Source organism: Callionymus lyra, chromosome 16 (assembly GCF_982586985.1).
Source record: "Callionymus lyra chromosome 16, fCalLyr1.hap1.1, whole genome shotgun sequence".
Classification (NCBI taxonomy): domain Eukaryota; kingdom Metazoa; phylum Chordata; class Actinopteri; order Syngnathiformes; family Callionymidae; genus Callionymus; species Callionymus lyra.
This window is the reverse complement of record NC_141833.1, coordinates 20841286-20865547: the sequence shown is the minus strand read 5'-3', so window position 1 is coordinate 20865547 and position 24262 is coordinate 20841286. Positions and strand designations below refer to the sequence as shown.

The following is a 24262-nucleotide window of genomic DNA, read 5'->3' as shown; positions in this document are numbered from 1 at the left end:
CAAATAAGGAGATGTGAGGATGAAGTTGACCGTCGTGTTGCTTTCAAGAGGTGAAGTTTAGATGGAGGGAGGAAGGGAGGAGGAGGGAGGAGGAGGGAGAGAAGGAGGGAGGAGAGAGAGCGGTGGCCGAGGCAGGGAGTGGCGGAGAAGGGGGTGAGGGTTGTCTCCGCACGGTCGTATTAAACATCCTTCCCAGCTCCTCTCGCCTCAGTTTGCATCCTCACTCCGGCAGCAGATCGTCTTCTCCGCGACCCACCGTCCCTGAACGCACCGCCACCATGGAGGCCATCAAGAAGAAGATGCAGATGCTGAAGCTGGACAAGGAGAACGCCATCGACCGCGCCGAGCAGGCCGAGACCGACCAGAAGGCGGCCGAGGACAAATGCAAGCTGGTTTGTATGGCAACGACTCCAGGATTTATTTTCACCAAAGATGACCCTTAAAATTCGATTATGAATAAATTGTTGCAGTGTAGTATGGGCGAGTGTTGTCAATAAAACATGATTGATTTCTTTGACTTTTCATATTGGACTTAGGTGACTCCACTTCATCCATGCTACACTGCAACAATGACTTTAGATTATTTTATTGGACTTGAGTCACTTAAATTGTCCCCATACTACACTGCAACAACTACTATGACTTCTTATATCAGACCTGGGTTACTTTACTTGTACCCATACTACACTGCAACAGTTACTTTGAATTGTTATATTGGACTTGAGTGACTTAACTTGTACCCACACAACACTGCAACAATTACCTTTAATCACTATATTGGACTTGAGTGACTTAATGTGTACCCATACTACACTACAACAATTCCTTTTAGTTATAGTAGTGGACGTCAGTTACTTAAATTGACCCCATACTGCACTGCAACAATTACTACGACTTCTTATATTAGACTTGAATAACTTGACTTCTACCCATAATACACTGCAACAATATCTTCTACTTCTCATGTTAGAATTGAGTGACATAACATGTACCCAAACTACACCGCAACAGTAACCTTGGCTTCTCTTATTAGACTACAGTGTCTACTTCTACTTCAGTAGTACGTGTAGTTGTCAGTGAATAGTCACATGGGAATGAAAGGCAATTGTTGCAGTGTAGTATGGATAGAAACAGTAGTCATGCTCTCTAATGTGTGAAGCAGTAAATGTTTCAGTATAATATGGCAGTAGTATTAGTCACAGCGGACTAATATAAGATGCAAAAGTAATTGTTGCAGTGCAGAATGGGTTTTCATAATGCTTATTGTAGTCTCATTTGATTGGGAGTAATATATAATAGAATTGTTGTAGTGAAGTATGGAGGTAGTAGAAGTTACTGTGGACTAATATGAGAAGGAAAAGTAATTGTTGCAGTGTAGTCTGGGTTTTATAGTACTCATTTTGATCTTAATTAATTGGTTTATAATTGTTGTAGTCTAGTATGGAGGTAGTAGAAATAACTGTGGACTAATATGGGAAGGAAAAGTAAATGTTGCAGGGTAGTATGAGTTGTATTACTACTAACTGTAGTTTATGTGTGGTAGTGTGGTATGGAAGTACTAGATTATTTGAAAAAGAAAAGTGTTGTTGGAGTGTTGTGTGACTTGTCTTAATTGTTGCAGTGTACTTTGACCTGAAGTCAGTGTTGATAAAAGTACTATAAATCATCTAAAGAGTATTTTTAATCCTCCACACTAATCTGGTTCTGCTCTAGGTTGTGTTGACATGGTGGAATGATAATGAGCACTAAAAGTGTTGCAGTACAGTTGCAGCTGACTTAAGGAAATGCATGGCAGCAGCTGGTCTGATGAGGAGATGTGGTCCGTCCTGAGGGAGCCGACATTCCGGATTAAAGACCTGAACTCTTAAAAGCCTGGTCCAGGTTTAAACTGCGTTTCAGCTGCTCCTGGATCACATGACTGCACGACCTTATATGGTGTGAGCAGAACATGTTTAGATATCGTCACGTATGACACATTTCACAACACGAGGACATAAACATGTGATGAGAGGATGATGGAGGTGAAGGACCTGCTGATGACATGTTTATTTATCTGACTGACACTTGACGGACAGAACGGCGAGTGAAGACGATCGAGCTCCGTAACTGAACATCTGAGTCTCTTCAGCGTGTTTATATATCACTGATAATAAACTTTTTTTATTCTCGTCTGATGACACGACTCTGAGGTCACAGGGAGGTTAAGACAAGATCCTAAAATACACAAACATATTGAATATCAACACACTCTGAGCCTGTGTTGACGGATGAGACACACTTCTGTCAGAGAGGTGTTGGAGTGCATTATGGGTGATGGAAGAGTAGTTGCAGTGCATCCTGAGGAGCAGGAGAGTTCTTGCATTACAGTATGAGTAGAACGACAACTGTTGCAGTACAATGTAATAAGCAAGAGAGTTGTTGCAGTGTAGTAAAACAAATGTTACAGTTCAGTATGAGTAGCAAAATAACTGTTGCAGTACAGTGTGGGCAGTAAGAGAGCGAGTGGGTGCTGCTGAAGAGAGTTGTTGCAGTGCTGTTTGAGCAATATCAAAGTTGTTACAATACAGTAAAGGGTAGTCAGAGAGTGTAGTATAAGTATTAAGAAAATGATTGAAGTACACTAGAGGCAGTATAATAGTTGTTGCAGTACAGTTGCATTGCAGTTTGACTCGGAGGAAAGTTGTTGCATTGCAGTTTGTGTAGAAGAAGAGTTGTTGCAGTACAGTATGAGCATTATGAGAGTTTCTGCAGGGGAACTCAGAGATTGTTTTGTAGTGTTGTATGAGTAGTTAGAAAAGTATTGCAGTAAGTATGGAGTAGTTGTTGCATTGCAGTTTTAATACTAGTTGAGTTGTTGCAGTAGGATATTTGTTGCAATACGGTTTGAGCAGTAGGAGAGTTGTAGTACAGAGTGAGCAGTTGGAGAGTTGCTGCAGTACAGTTTGAGAAGTAGGACAGTCTTTGTAGTACAGAGTGAGCAGTAAGAGAGTTGTTGCAGTACAGTTTGAGAAGTAGGACAGTCTTTGTAGTACAGAGTGAGCAGTAAGAGAGTTGCTGCAGTACAGTTTGAGAAGTAGGACAGTCTTTGTAGTACAGAGTGAGCAGTAAGAGGGTTGTTGCAGTACAGTTTGAGAAGTAGGAGAGTTGTTGTTTTACAGAGTGAGCAGTAAGATAATTGTTGCAGTACAGTTTGAGAAGAAGGAGAGTTGTTGTATTATAGGGTGAGCAGTAAGAGAGTTGTTGCAGTACAGTTTTAAAGGTAGGAGAGTTGTTGTAGTAAAGTTTGAGAAGTAGGACAGTTGTTGTAGTACAGTTTGAGCAGAAAGAGAGTTGTTGCAGTACAGACTGAGCAGTAGATCCAGCATGATGTTGTATTAAGATAACTCCATGGATGAGGCCAAGATTAAAAAACGCTCTGGTACAGGAACATCTCGGCATCATGTAGAAGAGGCTGGTGTAGCAACAGTTGATATAAAAAACATTGTTTCACTGAAGATGAAATCATTCTTGAGTGTCGTGAACGTCAAACATCTTCATGGTTTCTTCTCACGTCCTCAGCTGGAGGACGAGCTGCTGGCTCTGCAGAAGAAGCTGAAGGGAACCGAGGACGAGCTGGACAAATACTCGGAGGCCTTGAAGGACGCGCAGGAGAAGCTGGAGCTCTCTGAGACCAAGGCCACAGACGTGAGTCCGAGACACAACACACACGGTGCAGTGTCCACACACGACCACAGGGGTCGCTGCACTGACGTTCAGTCATAAGTTTGATCCTGACAGAAGGAATGTTGCAGTGGACGATGAGTTTCCTCGGACAGGAAGCACTTCCTCTTTGACTTCCTGTCAGTTTACGCTCCTTTAAAAGTCTACTCGTGTTTTGATGTTTTCTTCTTCTTTTCAAATATTCCATCCTTCATGTCCACAAAAATGAACTCGTAGATTTTTTTTTCTCGAAAATATTTTAGTTATTCTTTTATTATTGTCACAAATTAATATTTTTTAATTAGTTTTTACAGAAATATCTTCATTTAAAAATGACTCCAGAATATAATATATATATATTTTTTAATCATGTTCAAATGTTATTTATTTAATTTCTCTATAGAGTTTTATATCTTAAATATCTTTCGTTTTTCTTTTTAAGTTTATATTTTTTTTAAAAACATTTATTATTTTCATTTTTGTATGTATTTTATATGCATTAAAACTGTTTAACTAATTTAAATTTTAGTATTTATTGGATTATTTACTCACATTTAATTTTTATTTTTATTTAGTTTCTCTTTAAATGTTTTGTTCCTTAATGTTTTTATTACTTAAAATACTTTTTTCCTCTCATTATTGACACAAATTCAGTTAACAGTAATTTTAAATGTGTTTACTTATAAATATTTAACCTTAATTTATTTATTTAGTTATATATTATAAAAAAATATGTTAACATTTCAAAAATAATATTTCTATGTATATTAGTTTCATTTTTATGTTTATTTTATATTTGTTCATCATTTATTTGAAATAACATCAAACATTTTTATACTTTAAACTAAAAAACATTAAATATTATATTGTTGTATTATTTATTCATAAACTCTGAATAATACTTAAATTGTTTTTTTTCTTACTTTTTACCTCTTTTAATAATTGAGCATTTGTTTTTTTAACTGTTACATTAAATAATTATATTTTAATAAAACCTTAGATATATTGAATCATCCATTTTATTTTTTTTAATAATTTCCAAACGAATTGATACTTTAAATACATTAGCTGGTTATACATGTATTTATACATCAAGTAATTTGTATTTATTTACATTTTAAAGCTCAAGATATCGTTTAGTTTTTAAGGTTAAAGGTGTGACTTCAAAGGGCCAACAATGGAACCCTGAGGAACACCACGGTTACGGTGTACGACTCGAACGCGTTATTGTTTCCTGGCGTGATCGAGGGTCCGATGAAGGACTCAGCGGTTCAGGATCTCCCACCACAGACGGTGGCGAGGACGACTCAGAGTTCCTGCGTCAGAGCGACTTCTCAAGCTCAGACAGAACCAGGCTGGTCTTCAGCCGAGCAGGAATGTCAGGAATGCAGCCGAAGCAAACAGAGAAGCCGAGATTGCTGCGACTAATGAAATCAACCTTGTGTTCTGCTGGAGATACCATCAGGCCTGTGGCCGCACATACTCAGCAAGACCACCACCGGCTCTTATTGACGCTCCCGAGAGATTAGACCTGAATCCACCCCCGAGAAAAAAAACTAAAAACTGAAGAAACCAGGTTCAAATTCTAGACCAGAACAAAATAATTAGTTTGAACTGATTTATTTTCTTTATAAATGTGTTTTTTTTAATTATTACATTTATTTATATATAGTTTCAATTCTTAATTGACATTTTTGTACACATTTTTAATATTCATGAATATTTTAACTATACATAACTCATACATAAACTTTTTAACTAACTTTCTTTAGTATGTTGTGTATTATTTAATCTGATTAAATTTGTTTCTTTTAGTAAATATGTTTATGTTTTATATTTTCTGTTACATTTATTTAATCAGAATTTAAATTTCTCATATTCAGTTTGTTTTACGATTTTTATTTTTACATAAACCTTTCTTTTAACTTCAATTTTAGTATTTAATGTTTATCTATTTTTATTTATTAATATTATTATATTTATTTTTGTTTCTCTATAAACGTGTTTTTTGATCGATTGATTTAGTTTCTTTATACATTTTTTGCTCTTTAATGTAAATAATTGTGTTTAAAATATTTTGTATATTTCTTTTTATACAAATTTTAATTTTACTTGACTTTAACTTTCTATTTAATCACCTTTAATTTATATTTATTTATCTAATTAATTTGTAAATGTGTTGATTTTTTTTATATGAATATTTTCCAATAACTTATACTAATACTAATAATAATAAGTTTAATGAATTATTTAATCATGTTTATTATTATTCTTTTAGTTTCTACATAAACTTGTTTATTGTGTTAATATGCATCTCTATTCTTTTTAGGGTTAGATTTTCGTTACATGTATTAATACATGATTTAAATTATTTCTAATATTCTTTAACAGTTTTTAAATTTCACATAATAGTTTAAATTTACTTTGAATTTTAGTGTTTTTTGTCATATATAATCACACATTTGTATTAATATTTTTAGTTAGTTTCCTTATAAATGTGTTGGTCTTTCATGTTTTATAATTTATTTATTTATATATAATTTAAATTCTAATGGTAAATTTTCGTATTGATATTTTTACATGAACTGACTTAAATTTTACTCAATCATGTATATTTTTAGTCAATGTTTATTTATTTGTGAAGAATCTTTATAAATATGTTGGTCTTTAATGTCAATATATCTCTTAATTGTTTTTTCACGTTTGTATTTTTCAATTCTTTATAAATAATTTCCACATTTTTCAGAACTTTCACATAAACTTTAATATTTAACGTATAATTTAATCCCGTTTTATATTTATTTTAGAACTTAAAAATCACGTCATACTGTGATTTTCTATTTAATATATTTAAACCATTTATTAAAAGATAATTATTTCATCTTCGTATTTAAACTTTTCTGAAGAAAGTGGAAAACAGTTTTAAAGTAATAAATAAAATATGGTGTAAAGTTGGGGGTCACAGGTCACGACGACGATGATGATGATGATGATGAAAATGATAATGATGATGAAGATGATGATGATGATGATGATGAAGATGATGATGCCAGTGAATCCATGAAACATTCCTTCACCTCGATCTAATCGTCGTGACGTCACGCCCGCGTCTGCGATCACTCATCAACCGCGTGACTCTTCCTCCAGGTCTGACCTTTGTCTTCCTCCCTCGAACCCCCTCTGAAGGCAACACCTTCCTTCCATTCTTCCTTATAAGTCCACGACACACTCTTTTTTTTTCTTTCTACACACCTCTTTTGTGTGGAAGGAAAAGCTCTTCCCCTCTTCGACCCTGTGACGTCATCCGGGCTCGGGGATTGGAGGATCTCGCCATAAAGTTCCTGAGAAACACTGAGCCCTCGTCCTCCCTCTTCCTCCCTCGTCCTCCCTCTTCCTCCCACATCTGCACGTCCCTTGTTTCCTGCCGGGACAGAAGAAGCTTCCAGCCTCACCTCGCGTCAGGGTGTCGAGTAAAAAAGGAGAAGAAAAAGAGGATAAAAGAGGATAAAAGAGGATAGAATAATGGAGGCGGTGAAGAAGAAGATCGCGTCTCTGCAGGAGCAGATCAGCGAGGCGGACCAGCAAGTGGAGACCGTCCAGAGGGAACTGGACGAGGAGAAACAGCAGCGAGAGAACGTGAGCCAAACATCTCGTCTTCCTCTCGAGAGAACTTTATTCTTCATGAAAAAACGGGTGTTGAAGGGCGTCGGACTTTTCTTCTCTTTCTTCTTCTTGTTCTTGTTCTTGTTGGGGCCCTGAACGCAACACGCCCTTATTGTGAAAGAACCGCAGCCACGACAACACCTCACTTCTCCTCAGGTGTTCAAATATTTGGACTCATTACTGGGCCTCAGTTTTCTCTTCAGTTCTCCCCCCGGGAGGTGAAGACAAGAGGGAGAAAGAGAGGGAGGATGTGAAGAGGGGGAGACTCACAGGAAACAGCTTTTTTTTCCTTTTTTTTTCACCCTAAAAGTTTGAACAACAAAACTGCGTCTGATGATGAAGAAAATTACGTTGAAAATATTATTTTTATTAAGCATCAATTTGTTGTGATATAGTTATAACTTTAAAATAAATCAATGTAAATTACAAAACGCGATTTATATTTAAATCAATGACTCGATGTAAAGAGGAAAAAAATCAAGTATTAAATGTATAGTTCATTGTTTATATATATATATATATATATTTTAAATATTTTCTTCAAGTTAATGTTCATTAAAAAATATATGTTAAAAAAATCTGTAAAATTAAGGAACCAGTTTGAAATTAAACAATTAAATTCAGCTTTAATACAACTTTATTGTCCCTGAAGGGCATTTAAAAAAAAGCAGACACGGGTAGTTATTCCACAAATACATAGATATAAAAAATATACACGAGACATTTTTACATCTTATTTGAAATATTTTAAATATTACACAATTTACTTTATTATATATTATTTATTATAGTATTTTATGTATTAATTAACGTTTTTTTAATTACATTTGCTTACACATACAATTCACTCTTAATTTTTATTTCTTTATTTATTTTCTATTTTTACACATATTTTCCTTTTAATAACTTTAATTTGTTGTATTTAATCAATGCTTTAATCACATTTAATTTTAGTTATACATTTCACCTTTTCAACATAGTGTCTAATGTTTTTATTTAATCACATTTTTAAAAAGAAAAATTGAATTACAAAAGAATGTTTTGATTATTTTCTTTTTAAATTCTGACACAACATAATAAATTAATTGAGTAAAATCGAATTAAACTGAAATTAAAACACTGTTTAAATGAATTAAAACACAATGACAAAGATGATTATTAACAGCAGGATGTTAAAAAACAATAATATATAAATATAAACACAAGAAGATGGTGGAGCTCAGTCATCTGTGGGAGACTCAGAGTAGAGCTATACCTGATCGGCCAATCACATGCTTGCATTTCTCCTCCCAACAGGCAGAGGGCGACGTGGCTTCCCTGAACCGCAGGATCCAGCTGGTGGAGGAGGAACTGGACCGGGCCCAGGAGAGACTGGCCACGGCCCTGCAGAAGCTGGAGGAGGCGGAGAAGGCGGCGGACGAGAGCGAGAGGTGAGTGACCTCGTCGGTGACATCATCGGTGACATCATCGATGACATCATCTGCGTCTTTGATTGACACCAGAGTTCAGCAGCGTATCGTCGGATTAACTTTAATAATCTGATCCAGATTAATCAATTTAGAAAAAATTGAATCGATAATCCTGCATCGAATGGCGTCACAAGTGGTGCATTCGTTGAGCATCGACCTTCAGCATGAACTTTGACCTCAAACATCATCTCAGGACGAGTGACAAACAAAAGGCTGAGTTTGTAAAGGTCAAATAATTTCACCAGAAATATTACTTATAAATACACATAATATGTAGACTTTCAATTCAAATATAAAAAATATATATTGAAAAAATATATATAAAATGTTGAATTAAAATAAATAATAATGAGAATATAAAATAATAAAATAAAAAAGAAATCATAAAATAAACAGAACCATAAAGTAAAACAATGATACGTTAATAAATGTGGTAATTATATATATTTTTTAAATCATTTGAAACCCAAATTGTAATATTTTTCTTTTTTCAAAGTACATTTTCATTAATTTGACGTTACAGAAATACTCAAAAGAAAAAATGGATATGGTTATTTTTAGATTTAAAATGGTAATGAATGAATAAAGAATTAAAAAAAAAAAAAGTTTTTTATCTGAAATATCAGTTTTTGCAGACCTATACAGGGGCCGCATGATTAGAGCCAAACGGCCGCATCTGGCCCCCTGGCCATGCTTGTCTGAGGTCCACAAACTACCTTTTTTTTTCACCTTTGATGTGAAATAATCTTCAAGAGCTCACAAGTAGACTTCATCACCGTCTGGTTCTATGCTGCAACGGACGATCACATGGCAGCCCCTGGAAAGGGAGCTCCAGGAAAGCCGGGCTGGGTTCATAGGAGGAACTACGATAAGAAAACCAACTTGTTCTGGGTTCAGGGGCATGAAGGTGATCGAGAACCGAGCCATGAAAGACGAGGAGAAGATGGAGATCCAGGAGATGCAGCTCAAGGAGGCCAAACACATCGCGGAGGAGGCCGACCGCAAGTACGAGGAGGTGAGACCACGCCGACCCGCCCGTGACCCGCTCGTGACCCGCTCGTGACCCACTCGTGACCCGCTCGTGACCCGCTCGTGACCCGCCCGTGACCCGACTCTGCCGCTCACGTCCGTGTTCTGGTTCTAGGTGGCTCGTAAACTGGTGATCCTGGAGGGGGAGCTGGAGAGAGCCGAGGAGAGGGCAGAGGTCGCAGAACTGTAAGAAGGATTTGACCTTGAATCATGTGATACACTTGATTTCTACTCTTAGTTTCCTTTAGAACGAGCTTTTAATGTTTGCTTTTAAAATTAATCTGATAGTTTTTAATAGTTTACATGTTTATTCTTTTAGTAAACTTGACTGACACCCAGTCATAATGTACTTTCAGACAGTAATTGTCAACTTTCAGGCAATAATAATCAACTTTAAGACAGTAATTATCAACTTTCAGACAGTAATTGTCAACTTTCAGGCAATAATAATCAACTTTAAGACAGTAATTATCAACTTTCAGACAGTAATTATCAACTTTCAGGCAATAATAATCAACTTTCAGACAACATTAATCAACTTTCAGGCAATAATAATCAACTTTCAGACAACATTAATCAATTTTCAGTCAAAAGTAATTTACTTTCAAACTGTACTTGTCAACTTTTAGACAATAATAATCAACTTTCAGTCAAAAATAATTAGCTTTTAAACAGTAATAATCAACTTTCAGATAATAATAAAAAAAACTTTCAGAGAGTAGCAATCAACTTTCAGGCAATAATAATTAACTTTCATAGAGTAATAATTAACTTACAAACAATAATAATTAACTTTCGAACAAAAATAATAAACTATTAGACAATAATAATCACCTGTCAGAGAGTAATAATCAACTTTCAGACAATAATACTTTACTTTCAGGCAGCAATAATCAACTTTCAGAGAGTAATAATCAACTTTAAACAATAATAGTCAACTTTCAGAGAGTAATAATCAACTTTAAACAATAATAATCAACTTTCAGAGAGTAATAATCAACTTTCCATCAATAATAATCAACTTTCCATCAATAATAATCAACTTTCAAACAAATATAATCAACTTTCAGGCAGCATTAAACAACTTTCAGACAATAATAATCAACTTTCAGACAATAATAATAATAATAAAAATAATAATAATAAGAACAGAAAATGTACTTTAAAAATGACATATATCTATTTTTTTAAATACAAATCCCTTACAGACCAGAGGTTGTGGACCACAGCTTAATATTTACAGATTTTCTGTGCGTGTCCCACTGGGGAGAAGCTCTGGGTCAGACCTGTAAACATAGGATCTAAGAAGGTCTGACTCTGCATGAAGTCTCAGGACTGAACCGTCTCTTCTCCGACCCTCAGGAAGTGTGGAGATCTGGAGGAAGAGCTGAAGAACGTCACCAACAACCTGAAGTCTCTGGAGGCTCAGTCCGATAAGGTGAGATGTTCCTGCTTTCACAATCCTTCGTGTTCAGACCTGCAGAGATGAATGTTCGGCATCTTCACGAGCGAGGACTTGTTTCTGGTCCAGAGAAGAAGCCTCGTCTCTGCCCCTAGTGGTCGATCAGTGCATTGTTATTATGAGGACGTAAAAACCTACGTTACGTTTAAATGTTGACTCTTCAGTGACTCAGTCGTGGCTTGTTTGAAGAATATTTTCATACACATTCAAAAACACAAAGAGAAAAGTAAAGTACGTCGTGGGAATTTGTGCTCAGAAAGTTCACACGTCTAGACTCGGATAAATATTTGTATATTTCTATTAGGAGACGAGTTTGTCCTCAAATGATGATTTAAATCCACTTCAAGGAATATTTTATATTCTTAACAAATCTGTTGACACACGTGTGTGATCCTACTGTTACTCTAAGTCTCTACAGTACTGTTACTGTAAAGTTGTTATATCTCTACAGTACTGTTACTGTAAAGTTGTTATATCTCTACAGTACTGTTACTCTAAAGTTGTTATATCTCTACAGTACTGTTACTGTAAAGTTGTTATATCTCTACAGTACTGTTACTGTAAAGTTGTTATATCTCTACAGTACTGTTACTCTAAAGTTGTTATATCTCTACAGTACTGTTACTGTAAAGTTGTTATATCTCTACAGTACTGTTACTCTAAAGTTGTTATATCTCTACAGTACTGTTACAGTAACGTTGTTATATCTCTACAGTACTGTTACTGTAAAGTTGTTATATCTCTACAGTACTGTTACAGTAACGTTGTTATATCTCTACAGTACTGTTACTGTAAAGTTGTTATATCTCTACAGTACTGTTACTCTAAAGTTGTTATATCTCTACAGTACTGTTACTGTAAAGTTGTTATATTTCTACAGTACTGTTACTGTAAAGTTGTTATATCTCTACAGTACTGTTACTGTAAAGTTGTTATATCTCTACAGTACTGTAACAGTAAAGTTGTTATATCTCTACAGTACTGTTACTCTAAAGTTGTTATATCTCTACAGTACTGTTACTGTAAAGTTGTTATATCTCTACAGTACTGTTACTCTAAAGTTGTTATATCTCTACAGTACTGTAACAGTAAAGTTGTTATATCTCTACAGTACTGTTACTGTAAAGTTGTTATATCTCTACAGTACTGTTACTCTAAAGTTGTTATATCTCTATAGTACTGTTACTCTAAAGTTGTTATATCTCTACAGTACTGTTACTCTAAAGTTGTTATATCTCCACAGTACTGTTACAGTAAAGTTGTTATATCTCTACAGTACTGTTACTGTAAAGTTGTTATATCTCTACAGTACTGTTACTCTAAAGTTGTTATATCTCTACAGTACTGTTACTGTAAAGTTGTTATATTTCTACAGTACTGTTACTGTAAAGTTGTTATATCTCTACAGTACTGTTACTGTAAAGTTGTTATATCTCTACAGTACTGTAACAGTAAAGTTGTTATATCTCTACAGTACTGTTACTCTAAAGTTGTTATATCTCTACAGTACTGTTACTGTAAAGTTGTTATATCTCTACAGTACTGTTACTCTAAAGTTGTTATATCTCTACAGTACTGTAACAGTAAAGTTGTTATATCTCTACAGTACTGTTACTCTAAAGTTGTTATATCTCTACAGTACTGTTACTGTAAAGTTGTTATATCTCTACAGTACTGTTACTCTAAAGTTGTTATATCTCTACAGTACTGTTACTCTAAAGTTGTTATATCTCTATAGTACTGTTACTCTAAAGTTGTTATATCTCTACAGTACTGTTACTGTAAAGTTGTTATATCTCCACAGTACTGTTACAGTAAAGTTGTTATATCTCTACAGTACTGTTACTGTAAAGTTGTTATATCTCTACAGTACTGTTACTGTAAAGTTGTTATATCTCTACAGTACTGTTACTCTAAAGTTGTTATATCTCTACAGTACTGTTACTCTAAAGTTGTTATATCTCTACAGTACTCTCAGAAAGAAGACAAGTACGAGGAGGAGATCAAGTGCCTGACCGACAGACTCAAGGAGGTGAGTGACATGATGAAGATGATGATGATGAGGAGGAGGAGGAGGAGGAGGAGGAGGAGGAGGAGGAGGAGGAGGAGGAGGAGGAGGAGGAGGAGGATGATGATGATGATTTGTGTTCAGGCGGAGACTCGCGCTGAATTTGCAGAACGAACCGTTGCGAAGCTGGAAAAGACCATAGACGACTTAGAAGGTACGAGAGACTCAACACTTCTTCAACTTCTTCTTCTTCTGGCTTTTGAAAACTACTTCACCTGGAAACACCTGAGACAAGTTTGACCTTAAAGACAAAACAAATGAATGAAAACTATTTCATCAATTAAATGCACTTCTCATTATTTTTATTGATTTTTTTCAAATAAGGTATTAAATTATTAAATTATTAAATTATTAAATTATTAAATTATTAAATTATTAAATTATTAAATTATTAAATTATTAAATTGTTCAATTATTAAATTGTTCAATTATTAAATTATTAAATTATTAAATTGTTCAATTGTTCAATTGTTCAATTATTAAATTATTAAATTATTAAATTATTAAATTATTAAATTGTTCAATTGTTCAATTATTAAATTATTAAATTATTAAATTATTAAATTGTTCAATTGTTCAATTATTAAATTATTAAATTATTAAATTATTAAATTATTAAATTATTAAATTATTAAATTATTAAATTGTTCAATTGTTCAATTATTAAATTATTAAATTATTAAATGATTAAATTGTTCAATTGTTCAATTGTTCAATTATTAAATTATTAAATTATTAAATTATTAAATTATTAAATTATTAAATTGTTCAATTATTAAATTATTAAATTGTTCAATTGTTCAATTATTGGATTTATGGAAAATGTATTTATCAAAACAATAAACAACAAAAATGCAGCAATAGAAAATTACGTTGGTTTTCTTTCATAAAATAAAATCTGAAATTTAAATGCATTCAAATATAATAAACTGACGAAAATATGAATGATTTATTAATAATAATTTAAGCATAAAGTTGAAATATAAGATTTACTGAACATATTTAATGTAATTTAATTATGTATCTAGATATATGTTTATCTTGTTTATTTAAAATGTAGTACTTCATATTGTTGTCGGTACAATTTTGCACTTTGACAGTAAAAAAATCTGATTCTCATGAAAGGTTCAAATAATAATGTTAAAAATTAAAATAAAAATGTATATTAGCATCGAAAAACATGAATTCACCAAATAAAGGACAGATCAGGCAGTAAAAATATCATCTCCACCATTGTTATTGTACGACTTTCCTTTTCCTCTAACTTTCTATTCTCTCCTCCTCTGCTTCCTTCTGTTCTTCACGTCCTGCAGACGAACTTTACACTCAGAAGCTGAAGTACAAGGCCATCAGTGAAGAGCTGGATCAGTCCCTCAATGACATGAACACCTTGTAAACCGCTTCACCCTTTTCACCTTCTCTCCGAGTGAATGAACGAACGTGACCCTCAATAAACCTCTTTCCCTTCTTCTCGCCTCACTTTTCCTTTCTTTACCTCGTCGGCTTTAATTCACGTTGACGTCGAATGTTGAATCTCTGCAGAGAATCTCTCCGAAGCGAAGGAGAAGAACCTGGAGATGAACCAAGTCTTGGACCAAACGCTGCAGGATCTCAACAACTTGTAAAGTTTGCGCCGCAACAATCCACTCAATGCCATCCATTCCAAGTCATGTCTCTCGGACACGACGTTCCCTTTATGTATTTATGCTTCTTTTAATTTGTTTTGAAAAAAAAAAAAAAAAAGGTTGAGGGTCCATGTGAAAAAAAAACTATTTCAGTGCTGGAAATGTTGTTGTGACCAAACATGCTCCAATAAAAGTGAGTGAATTGTGTTTTTTGTTGCGAGTCTGAATGTGTTCAAGGTTCCTCATAGTTTTATCAAGAGGTAAGATAATAGAGAAGTTATATCAGCGTGTGTGGGCTTGTATCGAGCGCATGTGTCGACTCTTACTACACTTTCAGTTTTAGATCACACACCGACTCGCAAAAACTCTTAAACATCACTGTTTTTGGAACAAATGTGACTTGTTTTCATGAAAAAAACGATAATAATGTCATTTATTTAAGGCTCAATTTGTTGTTACTTCCAGGTCAATCACTTCTATTGGGTTTAGATTTTTGGATTCTCAATCTACCATAACTATCTGTTCTTTTGTGTTATTTGCTTCCTGTAAATATCTTTATTAGTTGTTTTTTTTAACTCATTTTAAACACTAGCAACTTGATAGGTCACTATATCAACATGATATGTATTAAAATGTTACCACTCACGTGTCATATGAAATGACTTGACACTTGACTTGACGGATTTTATTAAAATTTTACTTTTTCTTTCTGAAAAAAGTGGAATAAAATAAATGACGTGGTTAATTATTGTTTTTAAAGCCTTTTGATTTACAAGTTAATAATCTTTTCTCTCAACTCGTTTTGAAAAAAAAGAATAAAAACAAACAAGGTTTGTCCGTCAATGCATAGCTTTAACCGGAACGTATTCAGTCATCATGAGGTTAGAAATCTTCTCACACGGAACTTTGGAAACATCTAAACATCATCATTGTCACAACAATGAGTGAAACACACACTTCAAGTCCTCATAGAAAGTGATCTACAAACACACAGTTTGGTTTAACAGCAGCACCATGAAGTCGGTTCGGTCTGAAGATGCCACGCCTGAAGAAAGTGCAAACGTAAAAACATGATATGTCGAGATTTGAGACGTCGGCGAGTCGACAGTGTAAAAAATATAACATTTTCCATCGATAAACAACACTTTTCAACGACGATGACGTGGGGAGGAAAGAGCTGAGCCAAAAGCTAGACCTTCTGCTCGACCTGTGGTTGTTTTGGTTTGGGAGGAAGCCCTGGGTCAGACCGAGGACACGCTGGGGACACTATTTAATGAGGTCTGAGTGTATTTACTAGAAGGGAAATAGGTTAATAATTTAATTTGTTATTTCAAAACAGGAGGTTTCTTCCCCTCCTGACACATAAACGTTATTATGTGCAAAAAAAAGGATGTATTTGGAGAATGTCTTGACTTCTGGAATGAAACAATTCTCCAGAAGCTTTTGACAAAACCGGTGACGATAATAAAGTGCAAGGAAGTTGCAGGAGAAAAGTGGGAACTGGTCAGTTGAGGGAGGAACAGACGTCGGAAGAGGAGGGAGAATCAGGAGGTCGGTCAAGGTCGTGGAAGGAAGTGCAGAGGTGTTGTTCCATGTACTCAGAGTAGACTGCAGTGGAAGAAGCTGGTCTTCTTCTGAGGCGCCATGATCTTCACCGCCTGACCGCTCCTCTGTGGAGTGTTGCCCTCCTGCAAGAGCATCATGGGAGATATGACTGGACGAACACTGAGAAGGTTGACCTTTGACCGGATGAGTCCACTCACCAGTTTCTTGTCCATCTTTGATTTGATATCTCGGGCCAGAGTCAGGAACGCCTGTGGAGGGAAGATATGAAACGTCAACATGAAGCATTAAAAAAAATATTTATTTTGTATCTTCATGAAAGTTCTACACTATAATGTGCATCACCTTGGAAATATCGATAAACTGATATATATATATTTTTTATCAACGATACAGTATTATTGTTTAACATCACTGTGTCAACTTTTGACTATTTTTCTTTTGGCAATTTCAAATCTTTTTTTTTTTTTTTAAACCATGTTTCTTTTATGATTTACGTTACAATAAAGTAAAGGAAATAATCCAAAACTTTTTTGCTAGATGGCAGCAGACATTACTTTCTCTAGAGCTAAAGGAAGAATGAAATCCTGTGAGATCCTGGCGATGACTGAGGACGAGAGGATACAGTGAGTCCAGCAGCTTTTAAAGCCGATGTTTGGACATATTTTGGTTTGAAAACAAATGAACGCAGTTACGACTGAGGACGAGAGGATACAGTGAGTCCAGCAGCTTTTAAAGCTGATGTTTGGACATATTTTGGTTTGAAAAACAAATGAAAGCAGTTACGACTGAGGACGAGAGGATACAGTGAGTCCAGCAGCTTTTAAAGCCGATGTTTGGACATATTTTGGTTTGAAAAACAAATGAAAGCAGTTACGACTGAGGACGAGAGGATACAGTGAGTCCAGCAGCTTTTAAAGCCGATGTTTGGACATATTTTGGTTTGAAAAACAAATGAAAGCAGTTACGACTGAGGACGAGAGGATACAGTGAGTCCAGCAGCTTTTAAAGCTGATGGTTGGACATATTTTGGTTTGAAAAACAAATGAAATCAGTTACGACTTCGTCGAGAGTCATGTGGTCTGTAAATACTACAACACCAGAGTCAAGTACTGGACAATACTACACATATATCCTTGTTACTACACTATCACAACACCAGAGTCAAGTACTTGACAATACTACACATACAGTGTATATCCTTGTAACTACAGTATCAAAAATGTTACAGTATATCGTAATAAATTGAATTTTTCCCTTTATCGGGGTACTCAGCAAATCGCTATATTCTTGACAATACTAATTGTGTCTAAGTTTGCGCGTCATACTTTATTAAACTTATAATCAAATATCTATAAACACAACACATTGTTAGACTCAGATAAAACATTTAACACAAATATATTTTATAGTTTCTTGATCCTTTTTTAGTAGTGTGACAGGAGGATGATTATATTAAAACCTGTTTTTCAATTTCATCATCGACACTGAACAGATTTCAGACACTTACATTCTCCACGTTGATATTGGCCTTTCCACTCGTTTCCATGAACTTGAGTCCGAACTCTAAAGCGAGCTTTAGACGAGGAAAAACAAAGATTTTTGTCACAAAGGTGTGGAGGAAATGAACGATCAAGGAACCTCACCTGCTCGCCTCTGTCCCTGGACACCTGCCTCTTGTCCTCGATGTCACACTTGTTGCCCAGAACCATCTTCTCGACCTCAGACGACGCATGCTGGAGCAAAGACAGACTCGTGACGTGACGATGACACATGTCAGGAGGAAGATAATCACCTCCTCGATGTCCCTGATCCAACTCTTGATGTGTTCGAAAGACTTCTCGTTGGTGATGTCGTAGACGAGCATGACTCCCTGGACGGATTAAATCACGACTCAAATCATCAATCGCTGCTTTTTTTTTCTCCTGCCGAGTCACTCACCATGGCTCCTCTGTAATAGGCTGTGGTGATGGTTCGGAACCGCTCATGCCCTGCAGTGTCCCTGCACCGGAGGACAAAATAAAAGGTATAAAGAATAATAACGATCAGTCGGTTCATGACACTTTCTGTTTATGATCGTAAATTAATGTAACAAACATCATCGTCCCTGGATTATCCAGATTAAGAGTCAAACCTATGAAGAGCACATGATGTTGTCAAGGCAGTGACAATTATTCAATTTGCATACTGACAGCAAAATGTCGAAATAAATAAAAGACTGTAGTAAATACATTAAATAAATGTTGAGATACATAAATAATGAAATGTGAATATAAATAAAAGCTACAATGTAAAAAAAAAAAAAAAGTATATTTATTTATACATCTTTCATTATATTATCGATGGTCCATCATGCCATGTGTTTAATTCAATTTTGAAAATGTCGGCATTAACATATAATGACTATATTTAAGGATCATTTATTTCAAATTTCTACAGTAAAATCTCTCCAAATTTACCAGGATAGTAGTCCAGGTCATCATGAATCATAATCCAGTGGAATTTTTTCACTAAACTTTTAAGAGTTTCATTCTATGATATTTAAAATAAATGTGTAGTAATTGACAGATTATAATGATATAACTTTGAATTTACCCCATAGAAGTTTAAGATAGATTTCCGCTATAGCGCTATTAACACAATTTAAATTAGTTCATTCGTATGGTTGGTTAAAATAAATAAATGGAAACATAATTAATATAAATAAATTACATAATCATTTAGTCCAAAGAAAATAGAACAGAATTGCATCAGGTTGAATAAATACAACATAAAACATTATTACTGTTAATTTATTGCGTGACAAAAACAATTTTCAAGTTGTCTCAAACCATCTGGTAGCGTTCAGCTTCTTTACCGTAAGCTTAGCAATAGACGCGCAAGATTTTTTCAGTGCGGGCTGAATTGCTCCAGTTTCTCCCCTGGCCATAGAACGGGCAGCATATCCACATTGCGTTGGCATAGCAACCATCTCTAAGTGAGGAAAGCTGTGAAAGTTGTATGCTAATTTTCGGTGAAATACCATACTGTATCTGATGCTATAACAAACCAAGCCAGGTAAAGCAAGATAAGCCAGGACTGATGCTCTCTTTTTTAGCAACTGATTAAGTAAAAGACAAAAAGCAGAGACATGACAACCACCGTTGTGTGGTTTAGTTACATGAAAAGCTAGTCTACTACATGTTACTGCTAGCCTAGATTTTATGCAACAAAAAAAAGGAAAACAGACACAAAACAAAGACAAGCAGGAATTCATTGAGTGTGAGGGTGATGAAAGGCTGTGTGTGTGTGTGTTTGTGAACAGGGCTTGTAGGTCCCGCTAGCTTCAATGCTAACTTACAATGCATTCTCAATGTACAATGCTGCCGCGATTAGCATCGCCGAATTTAAGCTACAATTAAACACAATTAACAAACATACTTGCATATTTAGATCCTTTAAACATAAATACTCGGGGACTGAGACTCTCTCAGGAAAGATGAGAATTAACTGATATGCTGTGCTCTCGCTGGTTGCATCAAACTAAACTAAGGTAACACAGGAGGGTCAAAAAACACAAATCACACATGCAATGCAGTTTTGAACCACCAGGCGTTACAGCAAAAACTAATTGTGGTGCAGAACAGTAGTTCAAAATCATTTACTAGCATTTAGGAATTTTCACTTTAAAATAAAATAAGATTGAAATTGACTGGTGTGGGTAAATGTAAAAAGCATTAGACTATATTTTTAAGCAAAGCCAAAATTGTAATAAATGAATAGATAAACAACCAAGCCAGGAAAGACTCAATGATCTGGCAGTGATGTCAATTGAGAGAGAGTTGGTGGGAGGCATCAATGATGACACAGTGATCGACCGATTCGCCAAACTTAAATCAAGGCGCCACACCCTGCTGCTTCCTCACCAGAGAAAATAGAACATATTGCACTGTTGCTTTTCCAAAGCCTTAGCAAACAAGTAGGTTTCATATTTGCAAAAACAGCAAGAAACACATAACTGTCAAAGGTCATGAGGTTGTTACTTTAAAATTATTGTACAGTGGTCAAGTGATATCTTAATGGCTTTTTGTCCAGTACCATGAGTGTTTGTTAGTTAAGTGTTCACAGTGGAGCAAGTGTTTGTGATCAGCAGTATGAGATGTATAAAAAGATTGATTGCATGTAAAGTTGTGCTGCATCTAGAGGGAGCTGGTTCCTAATGTTCCTATAATTCCTTAAATTGAATTTGACCCTATTACACACCTGCTTCACATGTTTCTTGAAGGAGAGCTGTGAGTCCACAGTTATTCCTAAATATTTAAAATGTGAAGCAGTCTGGATCTTTTCTCCATTAACAATGATATCAGGCTGATTTCCATTTGTTCTATTTTAAAAGTACATGCATGTTGTTTTACTGATGTTGAGTGTCAGGCAGGACTTTGAGAATCAATCAGTTAATTGAATCATTGTTTTTCATAGGCATATACGAGATAACACAAATATGTAGACTGCATTTAATGTTCTATTCCAATGTACCTTTTGTCTCTTGGATGTTTATTAAAGACAAACTGTTCGATAAAGCTGCCATTATATATATATATATATATATTTTTTTTAAACACAGTTTATCACAATAAGGGGAGAATAGTTGGCACAGCCTGTACCCTGTATATGTACTCACCCACACCCAATGGTCTGCATCCAATCAGCAGGCATTTGAGGACTGACATTTTAATTGTAACTGTTCTACTGCACCAGATTGATGCATTTAACTAACTGACGTGCAAAATTTTCTCCGGAGGGGACAACCCCCCCGGACCTCCCTTAATCAATGTTCGCCCCTGGGCTAAGCCCCCGATGTCTCATGATCCTAACAACGCCCCTGTTCGACTCACCAGATTTGTAATTTTATCTTCTTGCCGTCGAGTTCTATTGTCCGTATCTTGAAGTCAACACCTGGTGCGGTAACAACAAAATGACACAGAAAAGTATACTTTGAATTGTTTTTGACGAGGTAAATGCATTTGTTTTAAAAAGTGAATTCCTGTATTAAATGTGGGTTAGTGTATTCAATGTTTGTAACATGTTTTAAATCGCTCTGTATATGTATTTTTGACTCGACAAACGATAAAAATAGTCACCCATCATATGATTTAAACAGTTTGATTTAGAGAATAATATAGATTTATCATTAATGCTTTCATTTATTCAGGGAAATACGATATATAAACTTCACATTTAAACACATTGGGCTTAATTTAAAAGAACATATATATTATAAACGATGTTTCAAGACACTAATCATTTTAATAAACAACTATCACTGAAGATCATATGTATCGTCAACGAAGATAATAACGACCAGAAATAAGCTACAAAACGAACCTATCGTGGAGACCAAGGTGGAATTGAAGGCGTCCTCGGAGAACCTGAACATCACGCACGTCTTTCCGACGCCAGAGTCTCCGATGAGGAGCAACTTGAACAGATAGTCGTAGGTTTTCGCCATGTTTGTTGTTTTTGCGGAAATCCAGCCCGCAAGAAGAGAAGTCGAACTTGTACCCGGAACAACGCTTGTTTTACGTTAATAAAAGTTCTAAATAATATTGTTTATTGTAATATATTCTATCGTAGAAATGTAAGAAATAAATGTGCGTAAATGTGTTTAATACAATTGTTTTCAAGTGTCGTCTCATCAAAGACTTGACAGATTTTATTAAAATTTTACTTTTTTTTCCCGAAAAAAAATGGAATTAAAATAAATGAGGTGGTTAATTGTTGTTTTTAAAGTGTTTTGATTAGGTTTGAATGATACTTGTGGGTCCCTTTTAACAGTTAAAAATATATGTTGACATTTTAACAATTTGAAAACATTATTTAATAGTTTTAAGTGTTTTGATGCTACTATCTTAAGACGTTTTTATTTGTTCAGGCTTTTCCTTGATTTTCTGGAACTCCTGTTGTATTATCAGTTTTGTCTTGCCCTTTAAAGTATTGTAGCGACTGGTGCATTATGGGTCTTCAAGTTCGGCACCATGACTGAGAGGTGTGGGAGAATTAGTCTCTCTCACCATGTTTTACATGTTTGCACAAGTTTGTAGGGGTTCTCTTAATTAAAGTCACCTGTCTGTGGCAGTGTGGAGCAGCCTGGCAAGTGTCACCTTTTGGCGGAAAGAACAAGTCTACATGCAGATGATGGCCTGGACACAATGATACAGATGAGTCCGCCTCCACACAAGCCAACGGTTAAGCTGCCCAAGTACAATGGACTGGTACCACTTGCGCCATACCTGGCTGAAGCTGTGACCCATTTGGCTCTGGCTTTGGAAGGAAAGGCGACACAAGTGCTTCTAGACCTAGCTCCAGTGGAAACCCTCGACTTCCATAACCTGACCACCGCACTTCAGAGACGGTTTGGCCAGCCGTGTCATGCCGACCAGAGCAGAGAGCAGCTGACTAGTCGCCATCTACAAGAGGGGGAGAATTTGGGCACCTTCGCCGCTGACGTGCAGCAGTATGCCCGGCAAGGCTATCCGCATTTCAATGCTACATCCCAAGAAGAACTAGCACTCCACGCTTTTCTACGAGGGCTGGCACCAGAAAAACTACGACAGCATGTTCGTCTCTCCATGCCGGTGTCCCTAACCGAGGCGCTGAGGGAAGCTGAATGAGCACAAGGGATCTTCGCTGCTCAACATACACCACCAAGGGCTCCTGGTCCACGGGCGCAGGTCAGGATGTTGGACTATGATGAAGATGTTGGACCAAGGAGATGGTGGACACTGGGTCCTCCTTGAGGCCAATAGCCGAGTTTCCTAAATGTGGGCCCCAACCAACACCCAATTGATGTCAGTAACTGGAGAAAAGTTAAAAATTTTAGGGAAAAAGATGGTGACAGTTCGAGTGGGAGACCAAGTGTTGGAGCATGAGTTTTGGCTTGCCAACATCCATGATCCGTGTATCATTGGGCTGGACCTGTTGAGTCGTTGGGAAGCTCAAGTCGACGTAGTAGGAAAGTCCATAATCCTGGGCAAGGAAAAAGTGGAGCTCAAGTCTAGTAGGGAGGAGAAGGCACAGCCTGATCATCGGAGGATGATAGCAGCAGTTCGAGAGATGCCAAGATCTTGTGCTCCACAACCGGCATTAGCACCAACCCTACCAGCTTCTTCCTCTGCAGAGACTGCGGAAGCCATCCACCAACTTTGGCAGCGCAGTAGTGACGGCATGGAACCTCAGCAAGGCCAGCAGTTGAAATGTCTGCTTGAAGATTATAAAGACATTTTTGCTGCCAGGGATGAGGACTGTAGGCAGACTGGACTTGTCCAGCACGCTATTGAGGCTGGTAACGCTCAACCCATACGTCTACGCCCCCATCGGTTAGCCCTCTCCAAGCGGAAGGTCACAGTTGAAAAGATCCAGGAGATGTGCAATGCTGGAGTAATTGAACCATCAGATAGCCCCTGGGCAGCCCCCGTTGTCTTGGTCAAGAAGAAGAACGGTACTTGGAGGTTCTGCGTGGACTATCGGCGCCTGAATGCAGTCACCAAGAAAGACTCGTATCCTCTTCCTCGCATTGATGATGCGCTTGACAACATTGCTGGGTCCAGTTGGTTCAGCTCCCTTGACCTCCGCAGTGGATACTGGCAGGTGGAATTGGCCCCGGAGGCAAGACCAAAGACAGCCTTCACCATTGGACAAGGACTGT

General features: G+C 36.1%; 2 protein-coding genes across 4 annotated transcripts; one reads left to right on the top strand and one right to left on the bottom strand.

Moving 5' to 3' along the window:
- Positions 1-174: 174 nt before the first annotated feature.
- tpm4b (tropomyosin 4b) lies at positions 175-15222 on the top strand. 3 transcript variants are annotated; one of them, XM_087811448.1, is made up of 9 exons: positions 175-392; positions 3559-3684; positions 8659-8792; positions 9729-9846; positions 9976-10046; positions 11223-11298; positions 13292-13354; positions 13475-13544; positions 14933-15222. In XM_087811448.1, exons 1-9 carry the CDS (start codon positions 279-281, stop codon positions 15013-15015), a joined length of 855 nt encoding a protein of 284 aa, XP_087667574.1. In that variant the 5' UTR covers positions 175-278; the 3' UTR covers positions 15016-15222. The 3 variants fall into 3 exon arrangements, with proteins under 3 accessions (XP_087667574.1, XP_087667572.1, XP_087667573.1); XM_087811446.1 differs by lacking the exon at positions 14933-15222 and adding an exon at positions 14704-14858 and having other exon boundaries at positions 182-392; XM_087811447.1 differs by lacking the exons at positions 175-392; positions 3559-3684 and adding an exon at positions 7058-7335.
- A 1097-nt stretch (positions 15223-16319) lies between these two features.
- LOC148064120 (ras-related protein Rab-8A-like) lies at positions 16320-22066 on the bottom strand. The gene is made up of 8 exons (XM_087811449.1): positions 21943-22066; positions 21453-21513; positions 18520-18580; positions 18374-18451; positions 18225-18314; positions 18089-18154; positions 16779-16829; positions 16320-16703 (listed from the first exon to the last, which is right to left on the bottom strand). Exons 1-8 carry the CDS (start codon positions 22064-22066, stop codon positions 16614-16616), a joined length of 621 nt encoding a protein of 206 aa, XP_087667575.1. The 3' UTR covers positions 16320-16613.
- Positions 22067-24262: the final 2196 nt, after the last annotated feature.